Source organism: Gigantopelta aegis, chromosome 4 (genome assembly GCF_016097555.1).
Source record: "Gigantopelta aegis isolate Gae_Host chromosome 4, Gae_host_genome, whole genome shotgun sequence".
NCBI classification, from domain to species: Eukaryota; Metazoa; Mollusca; class Gastropoda; order Neomphalida; family Peltospiridae; genus Gigantopelta; species Gigantopelta aegis.
In genome coordinates this window covers 33,526,742-33,539,764 of record NC_054702.1, presented here as the reverse complement: position 1 = coordinate 33,539,764, position 13,023 = coordinate 33,526,742, and the positions used below count along the sequence as shown (strand labels likewise).

Sequence of the window (13,023 nt, the reverse complement as noted above, 5' to 3'; positions counted from 1 at the left end):
GGTATTACAGGCTTGTGAAAATGGAAGAGGAGCTGTCTTGCTTTCGGTTGCAAGGGGAAAGGTATCCGAAGGGATTGATTTTGGTATGTAAATGTTCAAATATATCACAAAGGATTGGTTTTGGGTTTTAAAGTTTTGAAATAAACATAACTATTTATGTAACTCTACATACTATAAAGTATTAAAACCCAGAAGAAACATAATATATGGGGGAAATGTTTGATGTTTCTTGTCAAATACAAATGTATGCTAATGAGTGATATTTGAAAATCATACTTTCATGAATTGTGCAACATAAAAAATCATATCTGAGATAGCTTTTAAATGTCAAATTTTCCAACAGTTGCTAAGATTAGTTGACAATGACTGTCAGCAAATGATGAGTCATGGTGTAAAACTTATGAATTACTGAAATGCTTACATAGTTAAATTGATTTAACAGATAAATTTATGACTAGAATAGATGTTTAACGACACCCCAGCTCAAAAAATACATTGGCTATTGCATGTTAAACTGGTAAATGCAAAACATCATAAATTTATGAATGCAAATCTACAACATAGACTTCAAATTATTGATACTATTTTTAGAAACCTTTGTACCAACTGAACAAGCCTAACATTCTAAAAAGTATTTTCTTTTACTTCGAACTTTAATTTTTTTCTCATAATAATAACAAAACTCATTATTTATTAGTGGTTAGTGGTATGTAATTGTGATACTTGTTCTAAAAGTGTAGAGCAGTAACACTCTGTTATTATGCATTAGGTTACTACTGATTTACATAATGTTCCATAAACAGGCATAGAAATAAACACTGTGTTCTAACCTTTGTACACGGTTACTTTACATTATGACAGGGCTCGACATTAGCAGTGACCCAGGTATTTTGGCTACCAATTTCTCACTTGGGCTACCAGATACCTAAAACCGGTAGTCCACCAGGCTACTCTACATTTGTTTACACACCTAGTTACTCTGGAATCAACAAGACACTTAAACACCTCTAAAAACAACCTTAAACAATAAATAAATAACATTATTTTGCTTTTTGCTTTCCCTTTTTTTACTTTATTAAAATTATAGGGCTACCAATTTTTACTGAGGTCTACCAGATTTCATAACCTGGTAGCCCAGTGGGCTACCACGGAACAACATTATGGTCAAGACTTGTTATGAGCTTGATAATCTATAAGTTAAAGGAAGAAAGGATGCACTCAACACATTTTAATTACGGTTACATGGCATTGGGCATATGGTTAAGGACCACACAGATTTTGAGAGAGGAAACCCACTGCCGCCACATAATAGGTTACTCTTTCCTGTTAGCATGCATGCTGTAATGGATCCCACAGACAGGATAGTACATACCATGGCTTTTGTTACACCAGTTGTGGAGCACTGGAAGGAATGAGAAATAGCCCAAAGGGCCCACCAATGGAAATTGATCCTAGACCAACCATGCATCAGGCAAAACCTATAAGTTGCAACATGTTTATAATTCCCATTGTTATTGCTATGAAATCCCATCAAAGACACACTGGTGTTTTTATTCATTCACATCACTGTTTGCCAAATTGCTAATAATTGTTAGAGTCTAATTGAAATTCTGTATGATCTTTGATATTTTATTTAGTCCTGGAGCACTTATGGAATGAATTTCAATAAACTAATAACACAGTACACCTTAATTTAGTTAATTTGGATATTTTAGTACAGACATTTAATATCTGTTTTATAACTTCTGTTTTCAGACCACCATTTTGGCCGAGCTGTCATTATGTTTGGCGTTCCATATGTCTACACTCAGAGCCGTATTTTAAAGGTAATTGGCCAGATTTACAAAGCATGTTTTTAACTAATACTGTTGACACACCAAACCTTAAAATGTATCAATGTGTTTTGATCCGGATATGATATGGGTCATGACACACCAAATACGGGTACCAAAACATCTCAATCCATTTTGGTATTAATTCACATACTCATGTGGATTGAGCAGCATGCTTATGGGTTAGTTTGGGTTTGGATTCTGGTGTGTCAATGATACACTGGCGAATATGGTTCAGTTCGGGTCGGTTTAGATTACATGATTCAGAAATCTAAGCAACCCGAAGTCAAATAGCTTAACCACTACAGCACTGTTAAAATATAATGTTTGTTTTGTTTAACAACACCACTAGTGCACATTAATTAGTGCTATTGGATGTCAAACATTTTCCTGTTAGTAGCAAGGGCTCTCTTACATGCACCATCACACAGACAGGATTGCACATATCAGGATAATGCATACTTACATACAGACCGATAATCATATACCAGTCTTGGTGCACTGGCTGGAGCGAGAAACAGCCCAATGGGCCCACCGATGGGAATCAATTGTAGACTGACTGCGCATCAGGCAAGCAGTTTACCTCTCCTCATATGATGTAAGTTATGTGATGTTCCATTTCCAAAATGGCAGCATTAAATACCGTGTATGATAAAATAGAAAATGATTGGGGGTTTATTTGGTTTGTTTGTTGTTGGGGTTTTTTTCTGGGGGTTTTCTTTTTGCCTTTGTTAAATAAGATAAACCATTACCCAAAAGCATCAAAATATTATTTACTCACAGTTTATCTCTTCTTCAATTTTAGGCCAGACTGGAATATTTGCGGGATAATTATCAGATTCGTGAGAACGACTTTCTGACGTTTGACGCCATGAGACACGCGGCACAGTGTGTTGGACGGGTCTTAAGAGGGAAGACGGACTACGGGATCATGGTGTTCGCTGACAAGGTAATAAACTAAACAAAAACTCACTTGAAACTCTGTGATGATGGACAGCTTGCATTTTCTGAGCTTTGTACTTCTTTATCATTTGGGGATGGGACGTAGCCCAGTGGTAAAGCATTCGCTTGATGCGCGGTCGGTCTGGGATCGATCCCTGTCAGTGGGCTCATTGGGCTATTTCTTGCTCCAGCCAGTGCACCATGACTTGGTATATCAAAGGCCGTGGTATGTGTTATCCTGTCTGTGGGATGGTGCATATAAAAGATCCCTTGCTGCTATTCGAAAAAGAGTATCCCATGAAGTGGCGACAGCGGGTTTCCTCTCTATATCTCTGTGGTTCTTAACCATATGTCAGACGCCATATAACCGTAAATAAAATGTGTTGAGTGCGTCATTAAATAAAACATTTCCTTCTTTATCATTTGGTAATTAGCTAAACAGAAACTCAGTTCGATATTTGTTGGTATGGAAGATTTGCTTTTTCAAAATGCCCTAGTAAAAAAAAGAGCTTTATATTTGTTATCATTTGATAATAAGCCAAACAAAAAGTCTGTCATGATAAAAACAATTTTTAAGAAGTTCTGAAAAACAAAGCTTACCATATATCTTCGCCTGTAAATCTATAAATTGAGTCTCTAATTTCAAGCTCAGAAACCTTTTTTTAATTATTATTATTGACCCGTTATAAGTCGACCCGTAAAAAAATGACCAATAAATATTAAAGTAATTCATACTTTCAGAAAATGAGAATCATAAATGGCTCTTATAACATAAGTAAATAAACTTGTTAAATTAAACAAGATTAACAAAGCTGACAAGGATCATCCATTTTATTCGAACACCGGGTACTCAGACCCTTGAATGAGGTTCCCTGCATACATACGTCACACATGTCACGTGACTCGGCACATATAATTAAAGGTGCATTATACCAATGTTATTTCTACATAACAGTATACTTTATAGGAACAAAAGAAACTTATTTTAGAAACTTTGACCTATTCCATTTCCAATCAAATGTCATTACGGTATACATGGTGAAGACTGCTTGAACATTACGGCATGGTTTTGTGCATAAACAATGACTTCAAATATCAATAGATCAGTACGATATTCAGGGTGAAAGTGAAAGTTGGTATTCATCTTGATGGCATCAGCCAAATAATAAGGTGAAGAAAGATAACTCTGTTATGTTGAGTGTTGTGGAAAATACTGGTTTTCGCACCAAAATTGCTTGCTCCCTGTTATAATCGGTCTATGTTATTTTTAGTGAAAGCTGATTAATATTCATGAAGCTGATAATGAACGTGTTGGTGTATATATATTTTGTATGAATTTTTTTTTTTTTTAACAGTGAATAATTCCAGTGACCAGATTGCAGAATAACCAGACGCAACAGTGCTTAGCATTGTTTAGTTTTGCTGTCAAGTGATGGTTGTTATTTTAATAAAGTGGACTGTTGTGTTGGCATGTGAGATCGGTTCGTCTTTCCACAATACATTTTATAACCAAAACCGATCTAATGCCATAACAAGCTACTCTCGGCATACTAAGTTCAAAAACATTTGTCCAATTTCCTTCATTCATAATGCACACTTTTCCCTTTGGCATTAATTCTACATGACATTACAAATTCCATATCAGATAATTCAACAATAAAAAATTGCAATACCTTCCCAAAAATTATAATATTTTTTGGTATAATTTTCTGACCCCCTTATAAGTCGACCCCCCCCCCCCCCCCCCCCCCAAGTTATAAAATAATATTTTGATGAATAACATTTGACTTATAGACAAAGATATACGGTAGTACATATTTATCATTTGGTAGTACATATTTATCATTTGGTAGTACATATTTATCATTTGGTCGTATGCTATCAGCTTGGTTTTTTTACTGGTATAAATCAAAAACTTTTTTTCAGATTTCATCAGTCAGAAAGTTGGAGCAATATAGCATCTCCTATGTCATGAATATTTTGGTTCCACACATTTTCTTTATCATGTAAAAAATATATATAATTATACTTATTCAATTTGTGGATGGCAACATAAAAACATCCTTGCTTAAATTTGAACAATTTGACAACAAATGAATAAATAAAGTCTGTTGCATACATTTGACACTTTGGGACCTCTGTTTTTTTTTTTTTACAGTTTTTTACTGTTCTTACTTTTTGTTTCTGTTGATAGAGATTTGCCCGGGCCGACAAACGGAACAAGATACCACGTTGGATCCAGGAACACCTGACAGACAACCTGTGTAATCTGTCCATTGATGAAGCCGTCCAAGTCGGCAAGAGATTCCTCAGACTGATGGCACAACCTTTCAGTCGGGTATGTGATGGTGACATCTGCTAAAACCATATCGGCCATTAAAGTCACAGACTCTACTGACTAGAGTTCTTCTCCATAACAGTTACTTAATGTGCTTTTAAAAATATGAAAAATGCATTTTGAGGTATTAGATACACCTTGATGACAAAAACACATACGATGTATGGATATGGATAATCTTAAACTATATAATCAAAGTGATATCTGATTTCAGTTATCAGTGTTTATCAGTTTAAGAAATACTGTAAACAAAATTGCTTTTTGGAATCCAGTGAACTCGAAATCTCCTTGAGGCCATAAAATTGGTTCTTCCTTTTTTATTCTCTTTCTAAGTATAATGTAAAATTAGTAATTACAAAATTAAAATACTTTTAATGAGCCATGATAATGCCAGGTATATGAATCACCTGAGGCAGGATATACTTGAGGTGTGATGGGTCATAGGATCAGACTCTATCAATGGACTTTCCCCATCCAAATCAGTGACCCACGGCTTGTATATCAAAGACCTTAGTATGTAGGGTCTCCACGAGTACTCGGGCATGGGTCGAGTCTAGCAAGACTTGAGTCCGCTCATAGGACTCAAGTTTTCGTACAAGGTGGAATACATTGATGAACTATAATATATTGGACAATGTAGGACAATAATTTCAGAAGTAGATAACCAACGATGTAAGTTGCACAATAATTATAAGATCATGCACTAGTTTCTCTTCTTAAACTGGCTGTCCATCCGTCACAACACTGAACATATCAACCGGTTTCTAAATGCAATACAATGACACGATTTGGCATCCATGTTCTGCGCTTTAATTAAGATGCATAATGCTAGTTTACTTTATTCCTTTGTTTCATTATCATCTAGTGTAAGTGTCGGGTACTCTGGTCTTGGTCAAGTTTGACCCTCAAGTACTCGAGTCCAATGTTTTTGGACTCGTGGAGGCCCTATTAATATGTTAGTATTTATTGTCCTGTCTATTGGGTTTATATAAAAAGAATCCTGACAGGAGTAGCTTGTGGTAGTGGTGGTTTCCTCTTTCACTCGAGACCATCTATCAAAATAACCATACGTGTACACCAAATAGCTATAGTTTTGTAGTGAAAAAACAAATCCTGAATATATATGAAGCACCCAGTGAAGAAATTCAGTGTTTATTAAAAACTGTAACATTTTAGATGGGTTAAATTGTCTGCTTCAGTGTAAATTCCTAATGACTAAAACTTGTTTTGTTCTAAGACATTTATAATGTTTTATGATATTTTTCAGGATGATCAGCTTGGCCACTCTCTACTAACTCTGGAACAGCTTCAATCAGAAGAGATGCAGAAAAAACTGGCATCGAAAATGCAGTATGTGTGAGAACATTAGAGCTGTCATCAAAGTATCTCACAGACAGACATGCCAGACTCGTGGAAGTATTGAGAATACTATCCGTGTTACTGGATCCATGGATCCCAAATATGTGGACAAAGAAATGAGCCAACAGGAAGAGCTGGAAAGGAGTAACTAGAACAGAGACAAATGTCAAGAAACTAAAATGGCATTGTACAAAGAAAGAAACTGGAAGAGTTTTCTACAAGTGAAGAAACTGAAATGAAGTAGAATGTAAAGAAATTGGAACCATGTGGCACATTGTGAAGAAGTTGGGACCATGTTTTGCATGTGGAAAAATGTGAATTATTGGTGTACATGGAACTAAGCTTACATTGTGGTACCCTTGATGAAACTAAGTAGAGTACAAAAAACTAAACCATATTGCTGAAAGAAGCTGAAACTGGTGAAGAAACGTGGACTGTATTATATATGTGAGGAAAGTGGAACTGGGTTGTAGTGTGAAGAAACTGGAAGTGTATTATATATGAGAGAAAAGTAAACTCTGTTGTAGTGTGAAGAAACTGGAAGTGTCTTATATATGTGAGGAAAGTGAACCGTGTTGTAGTGTGAAGAAACTGGAAGTGTATTATATATGTGAGGAAAGTGAACTGGGTTGTAGTGTGAAGAAACTGGAAGTGTATTATATATGTGAGGAAAGTAAAACTGGGTTGTAGTGTAAAGAAACTGGAAGTGTATTACCAGTATATATGTGAGGAAAGTGAACTGTGTTGTAGTGTAAAGAAACTGGAAGTGTATTACCAGTATATATGTGAGGAAAGTGAACTGGGTTGTAGTGTGAAGAAACTGGAAGTGTATTATATAAGGAAAGTGAACTGGGTTTTAGTGTAAAGAAACTGGAAGTGTATTACCAGTATATATGTGAGGAAAGTGAACTGTGTTGTAGTGTAAAGAAACTGGAAGTGTATTATATATGTGAGGAAAGTGAACTGTGTTGTAGTGTAAAGAAACTGGAAGTGTATTACCAGTATATATGTGAGGAAAGTGAACTGTGTTGTAGTGTAAAGAAACTGGAAGTGTATTACCAGTATATATGTGAGGAAAGTGAACTGTGTTGTAGTGTGAAGAAACTGGAAGTGTATTACCAGTATATATGTGAGGAAAGTGAACTGTGTTGTAGTGTGAAGAAACTGGAAGTGTATTACCAGTATATATGTGAGGAAAGTGAACCGTGTTGTAGTGTAAAGAAACTGGAAGTGTATTACCAGTATACATGTGAGGAAAGTGAACCATGTTGTAGTGTGAAGAAACTGGAAGTGTATTATATATGTGAGGAAAGTGAACCATGTTGTAGTGTGAAGAAACTGGAAGTGTATTATATATATATGAGGATAGTGAACTGTGTTGTATTGCGAAGAAACTGGAAGTGTATTACCGGTATATATGTGAGGAAAGTGAACCATGTTGTAGTGTGAAGAAACTGGAAGTGTATTATATATGTGAGGAAAGTGAACCGTGTTGTAGTGTAAAGAAACTGGAAGTGTATTATATATGTGAGGAAAGTGAACCGTGTTGTAGTGTAAAGAAACTGGAAGTGTATTACCAGTATACATGTGAGGAAAGTGAACCGTGTTGTAGTGTGAAGAAACTGGAAGTGTATTATATATGTGAGGAAAGTGAACCGTGTTGTAGTGTGAAGAAACTGGAACTATTGTATTGTGCAGACATTGCTAATAAATGAAGAACTAGAACTGTGCTATACATAGAAAGACATTGAAATTGTTATATGGGAACTGTGTTGTACAAACTGGATAAGTTTTATAATTGTCAAGAAACTGGAAATAAGTAGCTTCCCAAAGAAACTGAAACTATGTGAAGAAAGTTAACAGATGACAATAACCCGGTCATTTTTACTCATTTACATTTGTTTAATTTCTCAACCAGGGCACTATAATATTAAAGTTTATAAAATTTCATGATCAAACATTTTATAAATCTGTTTTTGTAAAAAATAAAATAAAACGGGCATTAAAAATGTATTTGTAATTTATATACCGTATGTTTGGTGTTGATTTTTTTAGCAAATTTCAGGGAGTATAGTTTGGTAATGTTGATAATGAAGTGTTTACTTTTTGGGGCCTATATACGGTAGGGGGAGTTTTTAAAATGAATGTTTGTAGTAACCCAAACTGGATTTTACCTTCTAATAATTGTATTACTATTAGGAAACAAAATGTTTGAGCTGCTACAATGATCAGAATACTTTTATTATACAGACCCCGATTCGTTCACCGGCCTCGGTGGCATCGTGGTAGGCCATCGGTCTACAGGCTGGTAGGTACTGGGTTCGGATCCCAGTCGTAGCATGGGATTTTTATTCCAGATACAGACTCCAAACCCTGAGCGAGTCCTCCACAAGGCTCAATGGGTGGGTGTAAACCACTTACACCAACCAGAGATCCATAACTGGTTCAACAAAGGCCATGGTTTGTGCTATCCTGCCTGTGGGAAGTGCAAATAAAAGATCCCTTGCTGCTAATCGGAAGAGTAACCCATATAGTGGCGACAGCGGGTTTCCTCTCAAAATCTGTGTGGTCCTTAGCCATATAACCGTAAATAAAATGTGTTGAGTGCGTCGTTAAATAAAACATTTCTTTCTTTCTTTTCCAATTCGTTCATTTTGATGTGCAGTGTGGTCTAGGATCAATCCTCATTGGTGGGCCCATTGGGCCATTTCTCATTCCAGCCAGTGCTCCACAACTGGTGTATTAAAGGCCATGGTATGTACAGTCCTGTCTTGTATGTGGAATAATGTATTTTATAAGATCCATTGCTGCTAATTGAAGAGTAGTCCATAGTGGTGGCTGTGGGTTTCTTCTCTTAATTATATTTGTGGTCCTTAACCATACACCATATAACCTTAATTAGATGGATGTCAATTATGATCTTTGGTGGAATCAAATAACTGCCAGAATCCAAGTTCACATGGTCCAAGGGAGGGTCACAGGTCAGTACTATCGAGACAATATAATTGAACCCATAGTAGTGCCTATTGTGCGTCACGTTGACCTTTTTTTTTTTTTAACGAGATAAAAATGTCCGACTTCATTCATGCAACAGAAAAACATACCACACTTCCTTGGCCAACTCTGAACCCAAACCTTTCAACCATTTAACATGTCTGGAACATCAAGGGACACACCTCAGACGTGAAAATCAGCCGACCATTTTGGCCAAGTTGGGTGTTGTGCTCCAAAAATGGGCCAGGAACCCACAAAATCCGATTGGACACTTCATGAGGAACATGCCTCATCAGATCTGTATGTTTAGAGAATCACAGGGGTTTTACCCATTAATAACCCCCGAAACCAAAATATCAAATTCACCCTTGGTATAAATTTGTGTTTCATCTGGCCATGTCCAACTACCCAGACATGAACACTTGACGCTAATGTATGGTCTAATGAACCCTTTTGATATTGCAATAATTCCTATTAAAATATATACTGAACAATCTCCATTATTTAATGCTATATTCAAATATCACCTACTTATTTTGAACAGTATATTACCATTTCTGCTATTGTCCAAACAATGTTTAATCTAGGCAGTACATGAAACCTTATGCTTAAAACATTTGTGGTACCTGTAAAAATGCATGTACATAAAATTACTACAATTTTGTGCTGTAAAGACATCCTTTTATATAAAAAATGAGCCATGAATGATTTTAATTGATATATTGCATAGTGTTTTTAACCAAGTACATTAACATTGTCCCCAGTGGATTTGGTATATTATAACTTTTGAAGGAACATAAAAAGTTCCTCTTCGAGAAAACTGAAAATCATGACATGTTGAATACAAAAATCATGAATAGAAGTGATGTTACTGATTGGTCGGTATAAAAATGAAAAATTTGTCATATCTGACATTCAAATAACCGCTAAACTTTCTTCCATCAGATTCCCTGATATTGTCTTTACAATAACCAGGTCACAATCAAACAAAACAAGAATCTGTAAGTTTTGCACAATTTATTACACAAAATGCTGTAAATATATGGATGACATTCCACAACTGATCAACACAAAGACTGGCATTGGTTTTTGTACCCCTCCATCATAAACATTTTCTAATGTTAAAAGCAGCTCCTCAAAATTATATAATACTCACACCTCCATCTCTCCTTTCCTGTCAAGCTGACCAATATTATTGGATTTTCCGTTTAGATTTTTGTTTTATTAAATACAAGATAAAAAAAATTCATATGTAAATTAATGAAATAAATTTACCATCACTGGCTGCATCAACTTTAATAAAATAAGACACTGTTTTGAAAATATTACATACCTCTTAACAAACACCCCTTACCCTTCCTTATACTGCATCTCATAATATCCTCTTCCCCTAGGAGTGTTATGTAATTATTGAATGGCTGCATTTTAATGTATATAAAAATATTTACAACAATCAATAAATAGTTTTAAAATTTAAACATAAAAATAAAGTCTGGTAACTCCATAATTGAACAGGTCAAAAGAAGCTCATCTTTGGAGTTCCCAGTGACCTATTGGTATGAAAAGGCGACTATTTTACTCACAATACAGTGTGTTATTGGCCATTGTGATATGCGACTATTTTACAAACAATACTGCATGTGTTATTGGTCATTGTGATATAAAAGACACCAGTTGGTGTGACGGGGACACTTATAATGTTGAACTGAATCACTCAAAAACTGCATATAACCACCATCATAAAGATATCCAAACTGATCATCAGTCATGCCTTTGTTAATGCTTTTATGTCTAATACTGTGAAAGTTTCAAACACATACATGTTGTAAATACTCTCCCTCCTATTTTAGCACTACATAATTTCCTAAGCTTATTTTGTATGGTGTTACGAGTATAACAAACCATACAATCTGGTTTTACCAGAATAAGCCATTGTTACTAAGAATCTGTGATATTGGTGTCAAATGAAATCTAAATGTAGAACTATTAGCTGATGTTGTTTAATTTCATCCACAAATATCTTGTTCTTATGTCTCTATTAAAATGACAAAGATGCAAAAAAAGAAGCAAAAAAAGCAGCTAACAACAATTTTTGCAAAAGACAACAAAACCTAACCTAACATGGACTATTATTGTACTATAAAAAATCTTCTATACTAAATGGCAGAAATTATTAAAGGAATAATATGCATGCACAATCTAAAATTGGAAACCTTGATTCATTTAAAATTAAAGGAATTTGGCAATGCACAGGGATATTACTTTCCAGCTTTTTAAATCTGATTTCCGTTTCTTTTCTTCTTTTTTTCTTTTCTTGCATTGATTAATTTTTACTAAAGTAGACTGAACGTAATCTGAAATGCTGAAAGATTACTTTTAATTATGATACAGTTTTCAAGTTTATAAAAGTTAAGGTTTGTTTTGTTTAAGAACACTACCAGAACACATCAGTTATTGGATGTTAAACATTAGCTAATTGTGATACATATATGTAGTCCTATAGAAAACTCACTACATTTTTTAAAAGATCATTTCAGTTAATATTTTTAAACAAGTATCACATTCCTGTACTCAGGGTTAACAATAATAACATATACATAATGTTCTAAACCAGAACTGTTTACAGAAAAAAAATCAACATGCTCTAGTGGTGTCGTTTAAACAAAACAAACGGTTAACTTCCTTAAGGAAGCTGTAGACAAATGGAAGTCACATCATGACTTATGTTTAAGCTAAAGTAAGTGCAACTGAAAGTATATTTCTAAAAAGAGTAAAGACTTATGTTTCATATAAAGTAGTGTAAGTGAAAATTAATTTCTGTAAAGACTAAAAGACTTATATTTGATATAAAGTAGTGTAAGTGAAAATATATTTCTAAAAAGAGTAAAGACTTATGTTTGATATAAAGTACTGCAAGTGAAAATATATTTCTAAAAAGAGTAAAGACTTATGTTTGATATAAAGTAGTGCAAGTGAAAATATATTTCTAAAAGAGTAAAGACTTATGTTTGATATAAAGTAGTGCAAGTGAAAATATATTTCTAAAAAGAGTAAAGACTTATGTTTGATATAAAGTAGTGCAAGTGAAAATATATTTCTAAAACGAGTAAAGACTTATGTTTGATATAAAGTAGTGCAAGTGAAAATTTATTTCTAAAAAGAGTAAAGACTTATGTTTGATATAAAGTAGTGCAAGTGAAAATATATTTCTAAAAAGAGTAAAGACTTATGTTTGAGCTAAAGTAAGTGCAAGTGAAAATATATTTCTAAAAAGAGTAAAGACTTATGTTTGATATTAAGTAGTGGAAGTAAAAATATATTTCTAAAAAGAGTAAAGACTTATGTTTGATATAAAGTAGTGCAAGTGAAAATATATTTCTAAAAAGAGTAAAGACTTATGTTTGAGCTAAAGTAAGTGCAAGTGAAAATATATTTCTAAAACGAGCAAAGACTTATGTTTGATATAAAGTAGTGCAAGTGAAAATTTATTTCTAAAAAGAGTAAAAACTTGATATAAAGTAGTGCAAGTGAAAATATATTTCTAAAAAGAGTAAAGAC

The 13,023-nt window shown here is 34.2% G+C and overlaps 1 protein-coding gene and 1 long non-coding RNA gene across 3 annotated transcripts in view; one reads left to right on the top strand and one right to left on the bottom strand.

Moving 5' to 3' along the window:
- Nucleotides 1-8,599, top strand: part of LOC121370426 (general transcription and DNA repair factor IIH helicase subunit XPD-like) — a 51,328-nt gene extending 42,729 nt beyond the window's left edge. For both annotated transcript variants that reach the window (XM_041495644.1, XM_041495645.1), the window contains 5 exons: nucleotides 11-83; nucleotides 1,756-1,826; nucleotides 2,638-2,781; nucleotides 4,969-5,112; nucleotides 6,380-8,599. In XM_041495644.1, coding sequence (XP_041351578.1) covers nucleotides 11-83; nucleotides 1,756-1,826; nucleotides 2,638-2,781; nucleotides 4,969-5,112; nucleotides 6,380-6,472 — 525 coding nt within the window. In that variant the 3' untranslated portion in view covers nucleotides 6,473-8,599. The remainder of the gene's footprint in view (nucleotides 1-10; nucleotides 84-1,755; nucleotides 1,827-2,637; nucleotides 2,782-4,968; nucleotides 5,113-6,379) is intronic.
- A 1,868-nt stretch (nucleotides 8,600-10,467) lies between these two features.
- LOC121370425 overlaps nucleotides 10,468-13,023 on the bottom strand; it is a 32,450-nt gene continuing 29,894 nt past the window's right edge. The window contains exon 2 of the long non-coding RNA XR_005957680.1: nucleotides 10,468-11,678. This is a non-coding gene — a long non-coding RNA (uncharacterized LOC121370425). The remainder of the gene's footprint in view (nucleotides 11,679-13,023) is intronic.